The 18,332-nt window shown below is 41.0% G+C and overlaps 1 protein-coding gene across 2 annotated transcripts in view; it reads right to left on the bottom strand.

Annotated features, from left to right (window-relative positions):
* The window catches only part of TBC1D8 (TBC1 domain family member 8), a gene marked incomplete at its 5' end in the record, with an annotated part of 51,174 nt that overhangs the window by 16,249 nt on the left and 16,593 nt on the right, over positions 1 to 18,332 (bottom strand). For both annotated transcript variants that reach the window (XM_082304895.1, XM_082304896.1), the window contains 5 exons: positions 117 to 311; positions 1,497 to 1,704; positions 8,530 to 8,770; positions 12,498 to 12,726; positions 14,525 to 14,643. In XM_082304895.1, the coding sequence (XP_082161021.1) occupies positions 117 to 311; positions 1,497 to 1,704; positions 8,530 to 8,770; positions 12,498 to 12,726; positions 14,525 to 14,643 (992 nt within the window). The remainder of the gene's footprint in view (positions 1 to 116; positions 312 to 1,496; positions 1,705 to 8,529; positions 8,771 to 12,497; positions 12,727 to 14,524; positions 14,644 to 18,332) is intronic.

Genomic DNA, 18,332 nt, shown 5'->3' with positions numbered 1-18,332 from the left:
TAAAGAAGGCATTGGACAGCACTGGCCCAAGATCAACCCCCTGAGGAAGGCAGGACAACGGACCAACGGATAAACACATTGAACTCATAATCTGAAAAACCCCAGAAGTTCAGTACCTGGTTCTTATTTTGCAAGTTGTTACAGTGAACTGGGTTGCTGGAGTTCACTTCTTTTAGCCTCTGGAGCAGGTTCTCCACCAAAATATCCCGGTCCTTCAGCTCAATGAACTGAAAGGCCATCTTGCTCCTTATGCTAACAATGATGGGATTAGGGAGAAGGCTTGTGTCCTCCATCTTCTCTATACTGATTACCTTTTCCAGAAACATTATAGAAAACACATTATGCATCACATCCACAGAAACATCTTCAAATATTCTACATGTACCCACATGTACAAACACAGCATTCATTTACACACATGCTTTAAACATGGTTATTCGTCTTGGCTTTCCTTGATCAGACACATCCTACCAGCTGAAGTTTACGGTCTCTTTAGAAGCTCAAAGCAGGCACCAGAAAGTATTCCAGGTGCTTTTTTTTCTTTTTTTAAATGACTTTGAGGCCCACTTCTGGAGAGTGGACTGAGGGGAAAGAAAGAAAGGGGAGTGATGATTAAAACAAGATTTAGAAAAGCATCAGCTTGATCAATTTCTGGGGGATGAAGGAGGAAATTTACGTTCACACTCCTGAGGACAGGGGAAAACAGTTGTTTTGTTGTTTCTGATTAAGTATGTAACACTGTTCCCTCATTGTTTTCTATTTCTGTAACAGTGAAAGATAAGTTGCTACCGATAGGGTATCTCGATGTTACTCTGTTATTAGTTGAGGATGAAAGGAAAGCTTTAATTAAAAGATCATAACAGCCTTGTATCCACAGCAGATCAGGCAGGTGTCTGCTGATAGCTTTCTTCTCCTCTTCTACTCCCACCACCTTCCCATGCATTCTCCGTCCCATTTAAATAAGTCTCTGATTTCATGGAAATGTGGCAGCTCATCACTGCCTCCAGAACATCGCCTTTTTCTCTCTGCCCTACAGGTTTGCAAAGTACCCACAGGTTTGCTCAAGTTTGTCTATGGAGGGAGAACTTCAACACTTCTAAGTGTTGATCCCAGGCAAGGATGCTTTTATATTGCTAGAATGGGTCCAAGCTGAAGTCTCAATCAACATTAAGCTGGACATATGCTTTTGTGGAACTGGGAGGGGAGCACTGTCCAAGGCTTGGACCGATCAGACTCTGGTTTTGCAGTGCTCTGTCCTGCTGCATTACCTGTCCCTACTTCACTGTGAGGATCATGTTGAATCACCCAGATTTTTAGGAACTCATGTCCTAATGAGTGCCAGAACAAGCTTTACAACAATCCTGTAGGCACGATACACACAAACATCCTACTGTTTTTCATCAAACGATAGTTTGCAGGTAAGTCAAGTGACAGTGGCTGCTTACGGCAGAAAAAGGCAGATAGAGACCCCAAATGAAACAAACAAACAACTCTACCTCTCTAAGTGGGATGATAACATTGCAGCAGCCATTTTCTTTGCTGGCAAAACAGATATAACTGTCTGAAGTATACATCCTTCCCGCTGTGTGACAGCGACTAAACGGCGTCCAGAGAGAACAGTCTACAACTTCATGCAGCTTCTCCTTCCTGGGCAATCTGAAGAAGGCCCGAAAGAATTCATTCTGCGCTCTGGCTTCAAGATCCCTTAAGAGAAAGCAGTAAGAGCGAATCACAAGACCCCGAAAGCCAGGATCTCCAGCGCAAGGTTCGTTTTCTTGTTAGCCTCATCGAGAGCAAGGGATACAGAATAAAAGCACCGTGCACAGCAATCTTCACTGCCTATGTGAACAGACTGATAAAAGACCGACTTTGAAATACAAAAAAGAATCATTATCAACACTTGCTTGTTTAACAATAAGATCAAAAAAAACTACTGTAGTGACTAGGAAAGGAAAGGACACTAATTTAAATCAGCTGGTTTGTTGGTTTGTTTTTTTTTTTTAATTATCATTTAACCATGCATTTTCTATGGCTGCTGTACCACTTTCCAGCTTCAAGGGGTTACAGGTTTCAATGCCCAGGAGATAACTAAATCTTTCATCTGATGAACATATGTTGAGCAATGGAGATTAGCTTTATGTTCCTTGTTTCCCTTCCTAGTAGCATTACCAACATCACCCCAGATATTTGCACCTGCACCCAAGGGTAATGCATTTGCTCGATGAGTACTTCCAAAGTGGTCAGTAATAGAAGAGTTAATGACGGTGGCATTTACATCATCCCATCCTTGACTTGCAGAGGTATCGGCCTCTGAGAGCCCTCAGAACAGTTGCAAAATGCAGAACAGTTTCAGGTCACTTACAGACTCAGCTGGGAATAACAGCACCAGCTACATTCAGTTTGGACTTGGCTTCCTTCCAGTCACCCATCCACATTTATGTGGAGAGAAAAAGTTTAAATACGTGAAGCTTTCATTACTGAGCTATGGTTATACAGACTTGGCTTTGGGGATTTTTTTTTTTCTCCTTCTTTTTTAATGAAGTCTGCAGTAATTTAGAGACCTATGCAATTACATTATAAACAGACCACGGCTATTAGCTTACCAACAGCAGCTCCAGAAACATTAGGGCTTAAATTCTATCATTTTCTTTAGTACAAGTAAATTTTTCCAAACATGATTCACCTTAGGAAAAAAAGAATGCTTGACTTTGTTCCATTGAAAGAATTTAAAGCGTGGGCTGAAGCATAACAGGGAGTGGTACCTTGGTGCTATAAATCCCTTCTCCGCTCCTTCCTTCACCCTTCTCTTCTGCAGACACCTTCCCCCTACCCCAGCCCTGATGTTTAAAAATAAGTTGAGACAAACAAAGCCTCTGCTTCAGTAAGTAAATCAATTGTGTGTTTTTTTTTTATTTCAGTTTAATCCATAGAGAAAACTAAAGCCATGTCAAACGGGGAGGAAGACAATAGAGAACAAACCGAGACCTGAGAAGGGTGGATCTGTATCTGCGACCAACAGAAAAGACAGAACGCGCTTGACCAGTGTTCGGCTGCTGTTTCCTTCTCAAGCATTATCTTCCTTAATAAGATTATCCAAGGAAAACAGACAAATTGTCTCCTGTTTTTTCACAAAGAACAAAGAGAAACCCTCTTTGTGAAGGAAGACAAAAAGTTTGCGCCCGAGTTAAAATTCCACAGCGAGAGCAACTCTGATAAGTGCCCACAGCGATCTGCTATTGTGACAAAGCTGGATCAGGATATGCCTCCTAGTTAACTCACCACTAAAATATTTTCCATTTCTGCACAGCACAGATGAGTGCTGCTGATAGCATCTGCAGTCAGGTCTGGGTAGAGCTGTGCTCTCCTGCTATTGTGCTGAGAAGGTAAGACCCTCCCTGGATCTACTCGGCTGTGAACATTTCTATACCTTTACGTGAAAAGAGGCATTGTACAGAAGAGTGGGACCTCTGCTGAGACAGAGATTGTCTGTTTTTTAAGAGATGACTCTTTCTAACGCTCCAAAATCTGCAGTTTCTGAGTTTTCAGGATTTTGCTGCATCTCCTGGGGCTGCAGGCTCCAGGGGTGGGGCCTTTGAAACAAGAAGCCACAGGTTTTTAAGCTGAAGAATGACATTTCCCGTATCTGAAACTATGTAAATTCACCAAGCACTGCATCCAGCCCCCTCACCCCGTACTGAGGGAAGGCTGCCAACCCCAACATCCCTGGAACTGCTTGTCCCCCATGACTCATGACACAGGGTCAGGCAGGGCCACCGCAGAGACCACACCGCAGCCAGGGCTGCCCCAGAGACAAGTGCCGAAACTGGGGCCAGCCTGCTGGCGGGAGGGATCCCAGAAAGGAAAACAGTAGCACGGGGATGAAATGCTGTCAGCACCTACCGCTGTGGGCTCAAATAAGAGGTTTTATTAGAAAGTGGCACACCATGAAAATATTTCCTGTTAGGCAGGCAAATTCTAGGGCTTAAAACAATTGCTTCCCTTCATAAATAGAGCCAAATAAAATTAGAGCTGGTTAAAAAAACCCAAACCCTATAACCCTTCAAAAAAACCCACAAATGAAATTACCTCCTGAAACAAGAGAGACAATTGTTTAAACATGTTAAAGATGCAGTGACCGGCCCAGGTTCCACAGCTTCCATTTTGAGTTTCACAATACCTCCAAGGCTGAACAGAAACACAACCTTTCTACCTGCAGCCCAATCTGCTTGAAATTTTCTTCTCTAGCTTAGCAATTTCCATGGTGGTTTGGTTTTTAAGCAAATGCAGTGTACTGAGCTGTACCTAAGAAAAAGAAGGAATGCTATCATTATGTAAAAATAATGTTTATCGAGTGTTTACACATGCATCAGGAGAATAAAAGGCAAGAAGATGCAATTGCCTTGTTCCCTGCTTTTCAGAAAACTCAGCGATTCTTTCCAAGTGCAGTTCCTGACTTGCACGTTATGGGATCCTGGACTGTCTCCAACCCCAGCACTTCAAAGTGAACAGCAAGTCTGAACTGCGATATCTCCTTGTGTGTGACCCCTATGTTACCTTCCAAGAGTTTTAAATTAAAGGAAATAACACACAAGACTAACAAAATGCCTAAAAGTATTAGGACACTTAAAATTATGGCCTCACTGTCAAATGTTTTTCTCTGGTTTAACAGAAGTCAACTTGGCAAGATTTTAGCTCTGCTGAGTCATTTGCTGCCTATCTAAAATCTAAACAGGCTGGTTGACCTCTTGCTTTTAGAGACCAATTACTAGACTCTTTTTGCTATTCAGACTCCAGAAAGTTACAGATTTTGGAAATAACACATCCAATGATATACGTCTTGTTAAATTCTCATGGCAAGAAAGGCTTCTTGTAAGCAAGCCAGGAGAAGTTATCTGAGAAGAGCCAATATGGACTTGTCAGGACAAATGTAAACCCAACATAATTCCCTTACATAGCAGGAACACCGGACTTGTAGGTGGAGGAGGTGCAACTGATATTTTAGCCAGACTTTATGAAAATCTTGATATATCCTCACATGGGAACTAAACAGAGAAGAGTGACCAGACGGGCTAAAATCAGGACCAATAAGAAAAACCTGGCTGAACTAGGGCAGTACAGTTTACAGAAGAAAAGAGAAAGTAGACACATCCCAATGTCCAAATACACAACTGGTTGCTCTAAAGAGAGAACATCTGATCTCTTCAATAGTACTGGGCAGGACAAGAAGTAACAGACTCAAAAAGCAGCACGAAAGATTCAAGTTAGACTTCAGAAAGACTTTTCAATGATAGGACAGTGAAGTTAACGGTATGGATCCTGATATTTCCATTACTGGAAATCCTTAAAACCAGGTTAGGCAATCTTGAGTGACACACAGACATAATCCAAACCCTGCCCTTTGCCGGGCAGACGCAATAAAAGGAGGTTCTTTCTAGTCACATCCTCCTTGTTGCTCAAGGTTTACAGTGTTCTCGGATTCTCTCTCTGAATGAATTAATGCGGACTGAAGTGACATTTACGATTCCAGATACTTCAAACAGTTTCTGCTCAGCTTACATCAGTGTTAAAACCTTCTTTGCCTTCATACGAAGCAAAGCCATCATTGGCAGTTTACAGCTAGACATGAAGAAAAGAAACCAAGGTGGTTAGAGCCTGGATAAACGTATCATACTTTTGAAACCTTACTGACACCAGCACTAAAGCTTTTAAATCGCATGTTCTGCTCTGGCCAATTTCCTCGCTACGTTTGAGGAACGCAATGGATATTCTTGCATCCTGAAAGAGATGGAAATAAGAAATACAAGAAACCTACACCAGAGATTTCAGCGATCTTCCTATTAAGAAAGAAAAAATAGTTACCGTACGTTCCAGTAAAATTGTATGGCCCATAAATATATCTGCAAGAAATGGCATTTGTAGTTATCAAACACCTCAGCTTTACTTTGCTTTTTATGGCAATTAACTTAATTGCCATTAATCCCTTTGTAATCCATTGTTCCCAGCCTTAGCCTCTCATTAAGCAGCATGGAAACTTGCATATTAACTTGTTTGACTCTGGCCATGATATAATTTGTGTCACAGACTGCGGGCCTAATCCCACAGCCTCTCTGAGTCCCGACCCCCCACTGCTCAGCAGGGTGACCCCAAGAGCCTCAGAAACACCAGCAACGGTTTCTGGTTTTCAGAATGCAGAATATACAGACCACGACGACATTAAAAATGCATTTTTAAAAAATAAAGATATTGAGATGAGCTTCCTGCAAAAGAAAGTCAACAAACAAAAGAAAACTACAGCAACTTCATTAATTTGACACAGCTGGAAGAGTTTTAATGATCTGTGGATTATTGCTTTCATTTTGATACACTACTATTTGCTTCCAAATCATGCATAAGAATTAACAAAGACAATTATTAGGGGAAAAAATGTCAAGTGAAAAAGAGTTGTTCTTGTAGTAGTACTACAATGGCTTCAAGAAAAAAAGCAGCAACAAAAATTTCACACACCGAAAAAGTTCAACCCCCCCCAAACATGTTAGCATTAAAAACCAGTTCATCCACTATTCAAACTACAGTCTTGCTTAATCACGTTACATCAAAGCGGTTGCTGAAGTGTGACAAAGGGCACCAGAAAGAGCAACTTATCCAACTGCTACCTGATTCATGCAGAGGAAATGGGATTTTGGCATCTTCCATGTTTCCATGTTTTCCTTTCTGCCATCTCAAGTTACAGCACATCAGCAGCAGCACAGGTTAGAGAACATCTTGCCCAAAAACTCTCCAGTAAATACATTTTAACCCTTCCTTCTCCTCTGCCCCCCCGCTTTTTTTAAGTTGGCGGGAAGGAGAGGAAAAATACTGTTCTGATAAGTGGGTGGCATGGTTTCTGTTGCTTGTTTGCTTATTCAAAAATGCCACGAGGTACTTACAGGTTGATACCCTGAGAACCTCCTTATTATAGCATATTACTAAGCTTATACTTTTCTTTGCAACTGTAATTTTAGTTTCTTTGTAGTCTTCCATTCAGTCAATACCCCTGATTCGAAGACTCTTTTGGGAAGTGACAATGATGACTTAAAAATCAGTAGATGCTGAAAAATATCTCCCTCCCCAGTTATTTGTTACATCTCCTCTGGATTTACTTTCCTTGCTTTGTGCACCTAATTTTTCAGTCTAAAAGCAGGAGGAGGGTGGAATAGTAAAGCATGGAAGGGGGCTTAGATATAACCTATCACTCAAAGCCATATCCTAATTAGTCAAAGTACATACCCTACATTTCTCAGGCCAATAGCCTACAATCTTAACAACATCCAGTTACACACACATTGTAAAAACAATGGTCGCTCTTGTGTTTAAAGGAACCCTGGCTATGAAAAAAAAAAAGTCTGCAGAGACGTTCGTGGCTGCTCACCACTCTATCACTTCAAATGAATTCCTTGATGATATTATGGATGAAATCCTGGTGTCAGTGTGTCCTTATCATGTGTGCATATGAAATTGCAGAGAAAGTGCATTTTATTATTTTAAACTCCATTATTAAACTCTGCAGAAGTGTTTAGCCGAGATGAATACCCAACACCACTGCAAAAATGCCCCTCAGAAACAATAAAACAGCTACTGGACATGTCTCTGGTTTTTGGGAAAGGATACCACGCATTCCTTATGTTTTAGCCAGGAAGCAACACCTGGGTCATTCCCTTCATACCTCTGGCAGAGGGAGAGGAAGGAAGAGCAGGAGAGGGTATGAGTCAGGAGGGGATAAGCACTCCACTCACACCCCATTCAGTAAAGAAGTATTTTAAACCAGCACCTTAACCCTGACGCCCCAGGCAAATTCCAGTTTGGGCTATTCCATCCTGCCCACCTAAAATTCCTCTGGGCAGTTTCCCTTCCCCTTTCCCACAGCACCAAATAAAACACAAGAGTTGTCTGTTGTGCTACTGGCAGAGAAACAGTTACCCATCTTCTCCCTGAGAACCCAATGCATTTCTGTAGTGGGAGAGGAATGCAGAGATGCATCTCGGGGACGCATGGTGTAGAGCTGACAGCAGCGTATTAATGTCTTGCAACTGCCTGTGGGTTTTTTAAGTCCTATAGCTGCTTGCTAAGTCAGCTACGGCAATCACACTAGTGGGAAATTCCATGTTTCAGACATGATCAAAAGCAGTAGCTCTACAGAATTGATGGCACTGGGAAAGCCTACACATTACCAAAATTATAAACAAAATAATGTTGCTCTTCAGGGAAGATGGAAAATATCCCTTGCTGCAATCTACCCTTCTACAGGGAATGGTACTTTTAAAACAAATGAACAAAAAAACCACAGCGATGTTTAAGGGAAGAATACAAAATGGAAAACAGTAACTTGCACACAAGTTAAAATGCACCCATTTGATACACCATGGTACATCATAAAATCTGGTTTTTGCCCAATCAAGTAAACCTTTGAAATCTTACGCAGCTAACAAAGCAAACCATGAAGCCCACCACTGAACCTCTGCTCACACAAGGGAGAACAATTTAGCTCTTTACCTCTTGGTAATCTGAGTAGGATCCTGCAGGCCTGGATCCAGTTCAAAGATTTCATTATCCAGTAGCCTTCGGAGCGTCACATCTGCCAGTTGCTCCATGATCCTGAAAGCCTCGGCGATATTGAGGAACGTGGAGAAGTCGCGCTCTTTATTTGGAGTGGTGACACGGACCGTGTCGGTCATGAAGACATTGGAGGTTCTTTCCAGCTTCTGGACCTCAACCCAAGGAATGATAAGTTTCACTGCCATCAGAGAAAAAAAGCAAAAGTGAGTTGGAAATTCTGCTTACATTTTTCAGATTTGGGAAATAAGCAAATTCAGAATGAAATGCAAACAACCAAAGAGGAGAGAGACCCATTTTTACAGACAAAGACCAAGCAAAAGCTGAAATACCTGTTATTACTCTACATTCATCTTCCCCCACTCCAAAAGACTGTCTTTTTCAGAACCTCTCCCTCAAAATTTTACCTATTTTTATAAGAAGTACTGGACTGGGGAGTTCTGCTTTTGCAGAAAACCTGCCATACGCTGTGCTCCTAACTCCTTTACAAGTCATTTCTGCAGCCTGCTTCATTACTACCAGAAGAAACAGTTCATTTCAAGAGTAGGAAGAAAAAAGGGAAAGGCTTTCTAATCTCCCAGAAATAAAACTGTAGGCAGGTGGAAACCCAATTACATGCACAGTACTTGAACTTTTAAAATAAAGTTAACTCCCATACAAAAGGAAGCTTTTGCACATGGACGTTTTTATAAAGCTTAAGTGTTACTATAAACTGGGTGTTCAAAAAAAAAAGCTGCCTAGGCATTGGGATCTTCCCATCTTGGTTACTTTTTACTTAAAAGGCGCAGAGGCATTATCTTGCCCTAAACGTTAGCTGCAGTCAGACTTGTTTATAGAAAAGAAAAAGCATGGGACACTGTTCCCTATACTTAAACGCTGCTGAATCGTATAAATCCAAATGGTAAACAGAATCAGCTTATTTTATATAATCACTGCAGGATGTTACTTGCCTCTCTCATACGAATCTCTGGGTAGAAATTAGGCTGGAAAGGACTGTAAAACAGATTCAATTTCTACTTAACAACTGTTGGAAGCTTCCCAGGGTTCTCTATGCCAATAACATCAAGACTACACCCCCTAACATCCCTAGCTGGTCTCCTGATGCCAATAAAGCAATAAAAAGGCAGTAATAACAAACATTGTCATATATATATGACACTTATCCACGATCATTAATTACCTAAGGAGCTACCCTCGGCAAGTTCTCTGTACTACATGAACCACAGCTGTTAAGGTTACTTGCAGATTACATTTTTTTCTGACTTAAATAAAGCACAGCTGTGTCAACACGCGCAAACTGTTGCGAGTGGTCATAAAACCATCTGTACAGGCACAGCCAAGGGAAGAAAGTTTAAACAGCGCCATAGCAAAAGCACTATGGTTCACGCAGGTCGGAATCACATCGGCTTTACAGGGTTGGTTATAGAAACAGCACAGCAGACTGTAAGGGGCCCAAACTTCTGATGAAAGGTACAAAGTCTTCAAAGTTCTAGGAAAACACAACTTTAATTAAAAATTGTGAAGAAACCCTGGCACATCCTTTCAAGAAATCTGACATTCTAAGCCTCTGACATTCTGCAAATACTTCGAGGCTTAGATAAAAGGGGACTTGTCCTGGAAAAAATGTTCCATGGAGTTTACGCTCGCATAAGCCGTAAGTTAATTTTACGAGAAGCTGAAAACAGGTTCCAATATTGCATTCCAGGTCATTTCAACATAAAACAAGGCGAAGGGAACAGTCTTGCCAGAAGCAGAAGGCTTAATGTTTTGCCTGTAAAGAGATTTCAATCTACAATTTGGAGGGATTTTTATAGAGTTAAAACACATACAAGAACTATTTTTATTGCAAATCATATATTGGGTTTTTTCCCTGTACTGTATTGAAGAATGCAATAAATGTGATTTCTTAGCAATATTTTCTAGACCAGATTTAACCAGATTTAATTTGTGATTACTACCTGAAAAAAAAAGACAATGAATGACTTGTTTTACATATAATCAGCATCAGCTTCTCCAACAGTAACAAGCAGAACTATAGTAAATCTGGATTATTCAATGTCATACAAGTATTTCACAAATGTGACAAAATACTAGCTTTGAAATAGAAGCAATCTGCTTTATCGGAATCGGGGAGGTGGGAAGCACTTCAACACATAATGCTTCCCATCAAGCTAGGGAGGTTTTGTTTAATCAAAAGATAATTCAGGGGTTTATATCACATTTCCTAGCAAATGCATGGGAACACAAAGGCAACGCAACCGACTGTAACAGTGAATTAACAGTGTATTTTCCATGGTCAAAATGAAAAGTTGCAAACATGGAGTTGTTTGGGGGTTTTTTGCATTATCATAATGAATTATTATTAAAAGAGATGAGAAGCAATTTCTTCTTAAATAATACAGTGTGATGTTGTACTTCCAGTATCATTTAATGTTCTGTGGTATTGCATAAACAAAAAATCTGGAACAATATGAAGGATTTTTCTCTCTCCCTCCTCCTTCCTCCATTATCTATCATTAATAAGTATCATTTTTGCTTTGTGTGCTTTGGCAGACTGGATATCTCAGATTTAATGAGAGAAAGCCTACAAAGATAGCAAGAAGAAATAATTCACAAAGGGTATTATTTGACACTAAACAGAAAACAAGGACGTTAAACAAGAACTCAGGTATCTCCTATGTATCAAGAAACTCCATTACAGTCTTCCCAGCAAAACTCAACTTTTGTTTTTATACCAGCATTTTAAATCTAACTCTGACACCTTTTGCAGATACGACAAAAAAATTGGCCTGAAATAATATAAGGAAAAAAAGGACCTCTAACTCTAAGCATGTCTCTGTATGTTTTAAGTCTTAGAAATTATTAGTTACTACCTTTCTTATTTTTACATTGATGTACTGCATTTTTAAATCTACAGTTTTATTTGACTAGCCATCCCAATATTAAACCCAGACAGTAAATGGTAGAATTTTCCTAATTGTTATAAGTGGCAATTCTTGCTATATTTATAGCAGTATAGGTTTATATTACTGTCCTTGCTGAAGCTGCAGCAGGATAAACAGGTATCAGTTCATGAACAAACTTACTCAACAGAGAACTGCTATAGAGTTTAAATGGCTACATTCATTTTTACTTTCCAATATCTATTACATTCATTTTTACCTTCTAATATCTATTCTGACAGGCTTTTCATAACCACACGGCCCTTCCTCTGTAGAGGAACACCATGACCAAAGTCTTACAACTCGCTTCTTAAAAACATACATTTGTTACAGTCACTATCATGCACAAATTTGCCACCATCTGAAGGTCTAAAAGCCCCAGGAAACGCTTCTCATGACGTCCCTGCACTGCCATTCAGAAACACAAAGAAATCCCTAAATTGCTGTTGTTTTCCCTTAAAAACTCTGAATTTTCACCTGGTTCTCCAGGGCACAGCCCTGTTATGTTTCCTGGGCTATTTTCAGGCAGGCAGCTGGACTCCAGCATCCCTGGCCCCACCAGCCCTTGCCCTGCTGCCCAGCAGCGATCACCGCTTCCCCGCCTGTGGGAGGGACCTGTTCTTACTCACCCCTTCTGGCACTAAAAGTCTCTATTTCAGAATCTGTAGGAGGTCTGTTACATTTTAAGGCTGCTTCACCATGGCAAGAAAAAGAACCAGATAGCAGCTGTGTCTGTGTACTCTTATAGTCTCATTTTTATTACCAGATTAATACTGAAATATAAACATAAAGGCTGAAGTGAAAACTAAATTCAACAGGATCTTTCAGCTGAACAACAATAATCTCAGAAACTAAACTTCAGAGGCAAACTAGGCTTTTCATAAAAATCGTAGCTATTCTTGCTTTAAAAAATAGTTATATTTATATCTCTCCCCAGCGTTAGATTTGTTACGCATTTACACTTACGTTCTTTGCCCAGGAAGAAGGAATAAAAACAGAGATGATTGATGCTCAAATAAAGCCAGCCTTGCCGAGGAACTTTTCCTTTCCAACAGCAACAGGAATAATAGGTGATCAACTTCTCAGCTTCAGGAAAATTAAATCTGGATTCAAATTTCACCAGGGCTTCTCGGAACTTCTCAGGGTCTTCCTCCTGCTCGGCGAGCTTGCTGCTCGTTTCCTCTGCAATCAGTGCCTGAGTCCATAACGAGATCATATATCAGGATAAAGCTACAGCGTTCACACTTGAGCAAGTTGCTACAAGCTACCCATTCAAATTTTAGTAACACAACCCCTTCTTACAGAGAAATTCAAGTTGATTTGCAATTTTCACAAATGGAGACATTTCTGCAGTGTTTGCATCTCTCATACATTTTGAATGCTTCCAAATCAAGACGTCTGGGGGCTTTTTTATTTTTTTATTTTTACAATGAGTCTGGCAGAACCATATATTTACAGTTTCACTAGGGTTTATGATTGCTGTTATTTGGTGTATACAGAGCAAAGGTAGAGTAACTATTGTGCATAGTGACCAGTACTATTTTCCTATGAAGAGGCAATGCAGTGAGATGTGTCAGTAACTTGTAACATGCTTGGAACCATTAAAAACACTGTTTCAAGAACATCTACATAAAAATAATTAAGCATTGAGAAAATTACAACTAAGGAGTTAGTATGTATCGCACCATTCAGACAAAAAAATCTGTATGTTACAGCACCTGGTATAATTTGTCATTACCAACCAGTCCTAATATGCCAAAAGTCTACAGCAGAGGTGAAGGTCCAAAACCTGAAGAATTTTAAATATGTACAGTGCTAGGTAACGGGCTGCCACAGTGTTATCAAGAGAGATTAATTTTATTCAAGCCTTTCAGTGCACAAAGTTGGTTTTTTTAAGAAAGCAGGATAAAAACTAAGATTTACACAGCGATCTTTTGCCTCTCCGTTCCCTTCTTCCCCCACTTCAGACCCCACTGAGATCACAGCAGCAGGGTTGAAATTCACCAAAAACATTATGTTCCTACAAATTTTCCAGACCAAAAAAGGGGGTATGGGGGGAAGAGCACCTCACTAAAACTTAGCCAGGAAAAGCTTGCCACAGGACCTGAGGTACAGTAGTCACCAGCAGACCCGCACCCCCGCCAGCCAGCACCAAGCTCCTCTTGGAGCGTGTATTCTACTAGAAGCAGAGCACAGGACGCCAGGCTTTCCAAGTTTTACCGCACGTGCCGTTACTATTTTAAACTTGGTCTTCAGTCACCAAATTCCCTTACTTTTAAAATTCTTTAGCCTTCCAAAAGGATGCTCATTTCTGCACCCCCGCGGCCAGCCAGCAGCTTCACTGCAGTGCCCGGCCATGACTCTCACATGCTGCAGTTTCCATGCTGGACCCTTACAACACAGGTGACACTGCACAAGGGCCTGTCCCATGTCCCGGTGCTGTGGGGACTGCACCGTCGTCCGCACGGGTGTGCTGCCAGCAGATTCAGGCACTGTGGCTATCACCTGCTGACACCTCTGAGCCCCATCAAGAGAGACAGGAGCATGGAAATGGGCAGAAACAGGCAGAAGAAACTGATGGGATAAAGCTAGGAAAAACACAGGAGATAGGAGGAGAAACATAGTAAGGAGGAAAAGCTGAGATATAGGAAGGGAAGGTATTTAACATAATGTTTTGGAGAGGCAGAGGAACTGAAAGCAGATGCTGAAGAAAGCTTAGCTGCACATCACAGGGAAGAGACGAACAGTGAAGCTGGAAAGGGATGGGTGGGATAAAGATTAAATTAGATACTTTGGTTTTGAGATGTTGCCAAGGAAATGTGAGTAAAGACGCACAGATGCCAGCCATACCAGGTGCAAGTGCCACACAGAAAACCAATAAATAATGTTTAGATGGAAAAACCAAATATGAATGACAACAACTTCATGACATTATTTCTAATAAACCACATGTAATCAGGCAGGGAAGGGTGAAAGTAAGACAGTTTCCTTACCTTCACTTTCCCTTTGACAAAATTAACAATATCTTCTTTATTGTCAAACACAGACAAAGTATGAAGCAAGTTTTGTTCCAGCCATTCCCAGTGCTGGTTTATCTCCTCTGCAGTGGCACCTAGAAAAGCAAAAAGTAGTGCATTGAAACTCATCCTACAAAATAAAAGAGAAAGGAAGAAAAGAAGTAATGAAACGCAGTATTTCATAAATTCATTATGAGAAACTGAACTTTCAACCTCAAAATTCTTAGTAGCAAACAGGTCAAAAAGGTCTCATTCATAGCAGTACAGTTAGAGAAAAACAAAAACCTCATTGTTTTAGACAGTTAGTTTTAGTGCTTTTAGTTTTATCTTCTCAAATGCTCTCAGCCAGCAAATGCTGCATTAAAAGTCAAAGCAGAAAAAACAGCAAAACTTCATCCTGAGCTGCTAGACTGCAGCTTATTTTGACATGACATTCCTCAAGCGGCCACTGGAAACCTTTGATTTACGTCCTGTTCCCAAAAGTCCCTGATCTTCCTTTCTCCCTCCCTGGGTACGCACACGCATACACCCCCCCGCCACACACACACATGCAAACCCTTTGAGAGGAATATACATAGTCATAATCTGCATCCTATTTGAAAAGCTCTCTATAATAATTAAAGTACCTGAAAATAAAAGAGTTTGGTTCAGCAACGCCTAAAAGGTCTACAAGAGCACATTTCTGCCGTTTGGCGAAGAAGTACAGCAAACAGAAAATCATTGACAAATACAGGTTTTCAAATGTTTAAGGCTTCCTTCTCTAAGGATTTATTTGAGGGGTTTGCTGCTGTTGTTTTAAATATAAAGTGTTCACACTAACTCCAGAAATAATATTTCAGTCACCACCTATTTGCTTTTTGGCTATTTCTGCTTGAAACTGAACTGTCGCTGCATCACACGATGACAGAAAAGTCAGCACAAGACGGGCAACATACAGGGCCATCAGGGGAAAATCTGGCCCCTCCAGATCTTACTGGTCAGTGATTAAATGTTACAGGTAAAAAAGTAAGGTCAGCAAAAGTTGCTTTTCCTAATGCCTTGCTAGTGGAAGAAAGAAGTAGTTGGATGTAAGAGACATAAAAATCACAGATGAATATAATAATAAAATTAATCTCAAATAGAAGACCCCTTATCTCAAGATTTGATTTGTGTGTCTATTAGAGATGCATCACGTTGCCTCACAACAAAAAAATGATAAATTTAGCTAAGGATTTTCCACTTTCCTCTGCTCTGTTTTCCATGCAGAATGCCAACTGGCAGGGAAACTTTCCAAGCTTTAACTTCCTTGACAGGAAGGTCTTGTGATGGAACTTCATAAATATCATTAATCAAGGTTAAATAAAAAAAAAAAATCATTAAAGAAGAGACACTTAAATGCCCTTTCGGTAAAGAAAACAAGTTACTTCAACGGTTAAGAACACCACAAATACAGTCATTTTATACTGAAATGGCTGCGCAAAGCAAATACTGAGATGAATTTTTATTTCTGAGCAACTTAAAAGATACCAACTGTATGGGAGAGCTGGTGGGCTGCCTCTTGTGAAATAAGCCGTGAGCAAGATGCCTTTCACAGCAGCATCCACATGGCTCGGACTGCTCTGAGCCTGGGCTCTGGCAGTGGCTATCTCCCAGGGGGGCTACTGCAATCTCTCCTGCCTTCCTTTAGGTATCTCCAGGGATTCTGCTCAAATACTGAAAGATCTCTTTGCCCCTTTCATTTGGCCAGGCCAGCTCCTCAGCTTTTCGGGTCCCTTCTTTATTTCTAATTTCCATTTCATGGCTTAAAGTCATCCTATGATTTGTCCCAAGCATTGCCAATCTGCCTCCTTCTTCTTCCTGCGCCGATGCTCTGCACAGCATTTTATTCCACCTTTTACCCACCTTCTTTATGTGTCTGTGCCAAATGTATATTTAGTCTAACCACAGCCTCACTCCTCATAATCTCTTCTTCAAACCCACTTCTCACCAAACCCTGTTGCTCTCCCTCCCCCAAAACCTACTTCGCTGAACTGTGACTTGAGTTGCTGTTTTGCCCACAAGCCTTCTGAAAGGAGTCGTAAGTGGCTCTACACCAGGCCTGAGGTTAGGCTTTTTTTTTTCTGTACTGGTGTAACATGATTAACCATCTGGATTAAAACATCTCTGCCAGAACAGCCATGCTGGGAAGGGGTCAGACTTCCTAGCAGCCCTTGGAGGTTTGCAGAAGTCTGTAACAGAGATATGACCCTCACGCATATATTATCATTTAAGCCTACAGCTGCTGGAACAGAGGACTGCCAACGTACAATTAAAAAATGTCATTTTAATTAACTGCGTAATGACATGATGGCTATCCCTAATGAAGTTACACCAGGAGACTGGAAGGAGCTCCTGGAGCTGCTCCTTGTCCTTGCGATACATCAGGAACCTTAATTTGACTCGCTGCTCCTTCCAAATCCAGTGACAAAATTCTTAATGCCACGTTTGCATGAAGCACCTTGCTCAGACAGGGCAGAGCTGGGCAAGCAGCAACAGCCACTTCTGCGCAGGGAAAGCCCTCCAGCTTTCTAAGAAAAGGGTCGGTCGGGTGATGCTGTTCCTCTGACTCGTATTGCCAGCACCAGCTCTCCCCTGGGCACTCACGTCAGGGTTCCACAGCAGAGATATTATTCAGAAACAATTTCTGCTACCATGGCTCTTCATTTCTGTGCAGCTCTGGCAACCGTGTATGTCCTACCCACATGGCATACAAAACAGAGCCCTCTGCTTTCCACTCTGTTACTATAAATCTCATTTTCTCAGGGCTGAGCATCCATTCAGAAGAGCCAAAGAGAATTCTAGAAAACATTAATCAAATAAGTTTATCTCACCAAAATCCTTAACCATTCCAACAGGCAAGTTTTTGATTTGTAGTTTCTTTAAAATATAAAAAAAAAAAGCCAAACCAAAAAAAACCACAAAAATTGTGGGAATAATAGTGTGGCTAGGGCAAGGATCAGCCCCAGAAAAGAATATTACTTATATTCAAATGATGAAGAAGCCCATGAGAGCAAAACTGAGCTTGCTTTTCCAGTGAAAGCTACCTGGCTTCACGAGAGGATTATAACAGCATGAAGCTCTTAAATTTCTCCATGAGATGGCATTATTTAAATATAAAAAGGAGGACAGTAGGGATATAAAGTACAGAGCAATTGCAAAACCAAGAAAACCTAGCCACACCAAAAATAGCACAAATAGACTTTACACAAGCTTCTTCACACACATCTGGCACACGGAAAAATTCCTGTTATTAACAGGAACCATGCAGACGGGTCTCTGCTGAACCAAGGAAGGCATGCTGAATGAACTTGTACAGAGGAAAGGGCGAATACACAGACTGCCCCTTCCATTTAAAGGACTACTGTGTCAAGCACCATCAACAACATGTCAAAACTTAAATTAGCTGACTATTTCACAGCTTGATACGTGTAAGAAAGAATAGGATAGGATAGGATAGGATAGGATAGGATAGGATAGGATAGTCCAGTCCAGTCCAGTCCAGTCCAGTCCGTATAAGAAAGAATAGAATAGAATAGAATAGTCCAGTCCAGTCCAGTCCAGTCCAGTCCCGTGGGAAGGGACCTTCAACGATCATCTAGTTCAACTGCCTGACTGCTTCAGGGCTGATCAGAAGGTAAAACATATTGTTAAGGGCATGGTTCAAATGCCTCCTAAACACTGAAAGGCATGGGGCATCGACCACCCCTCTAGGGACGCTGTTCCAGTGTTTGACCACCCTCTCGGTAAAAAAATGTTTCCTAATATC

Source organism: Platalea leucorodia (genome assembly GCF_965183815.1).
Source record: "Platalea leucorodia genome assembly, chromosome: 2".
NCBI lineage: Eukaryota > Metazoa > Chordata > Aves > Pelecaniformes > Threskiornithidae > Platalea > Platalea leucorodia.
Note: the sequence above shows the minus strand (reverse complement) of the source record. Positions and strands in the feature narration are given on the sequence as shown.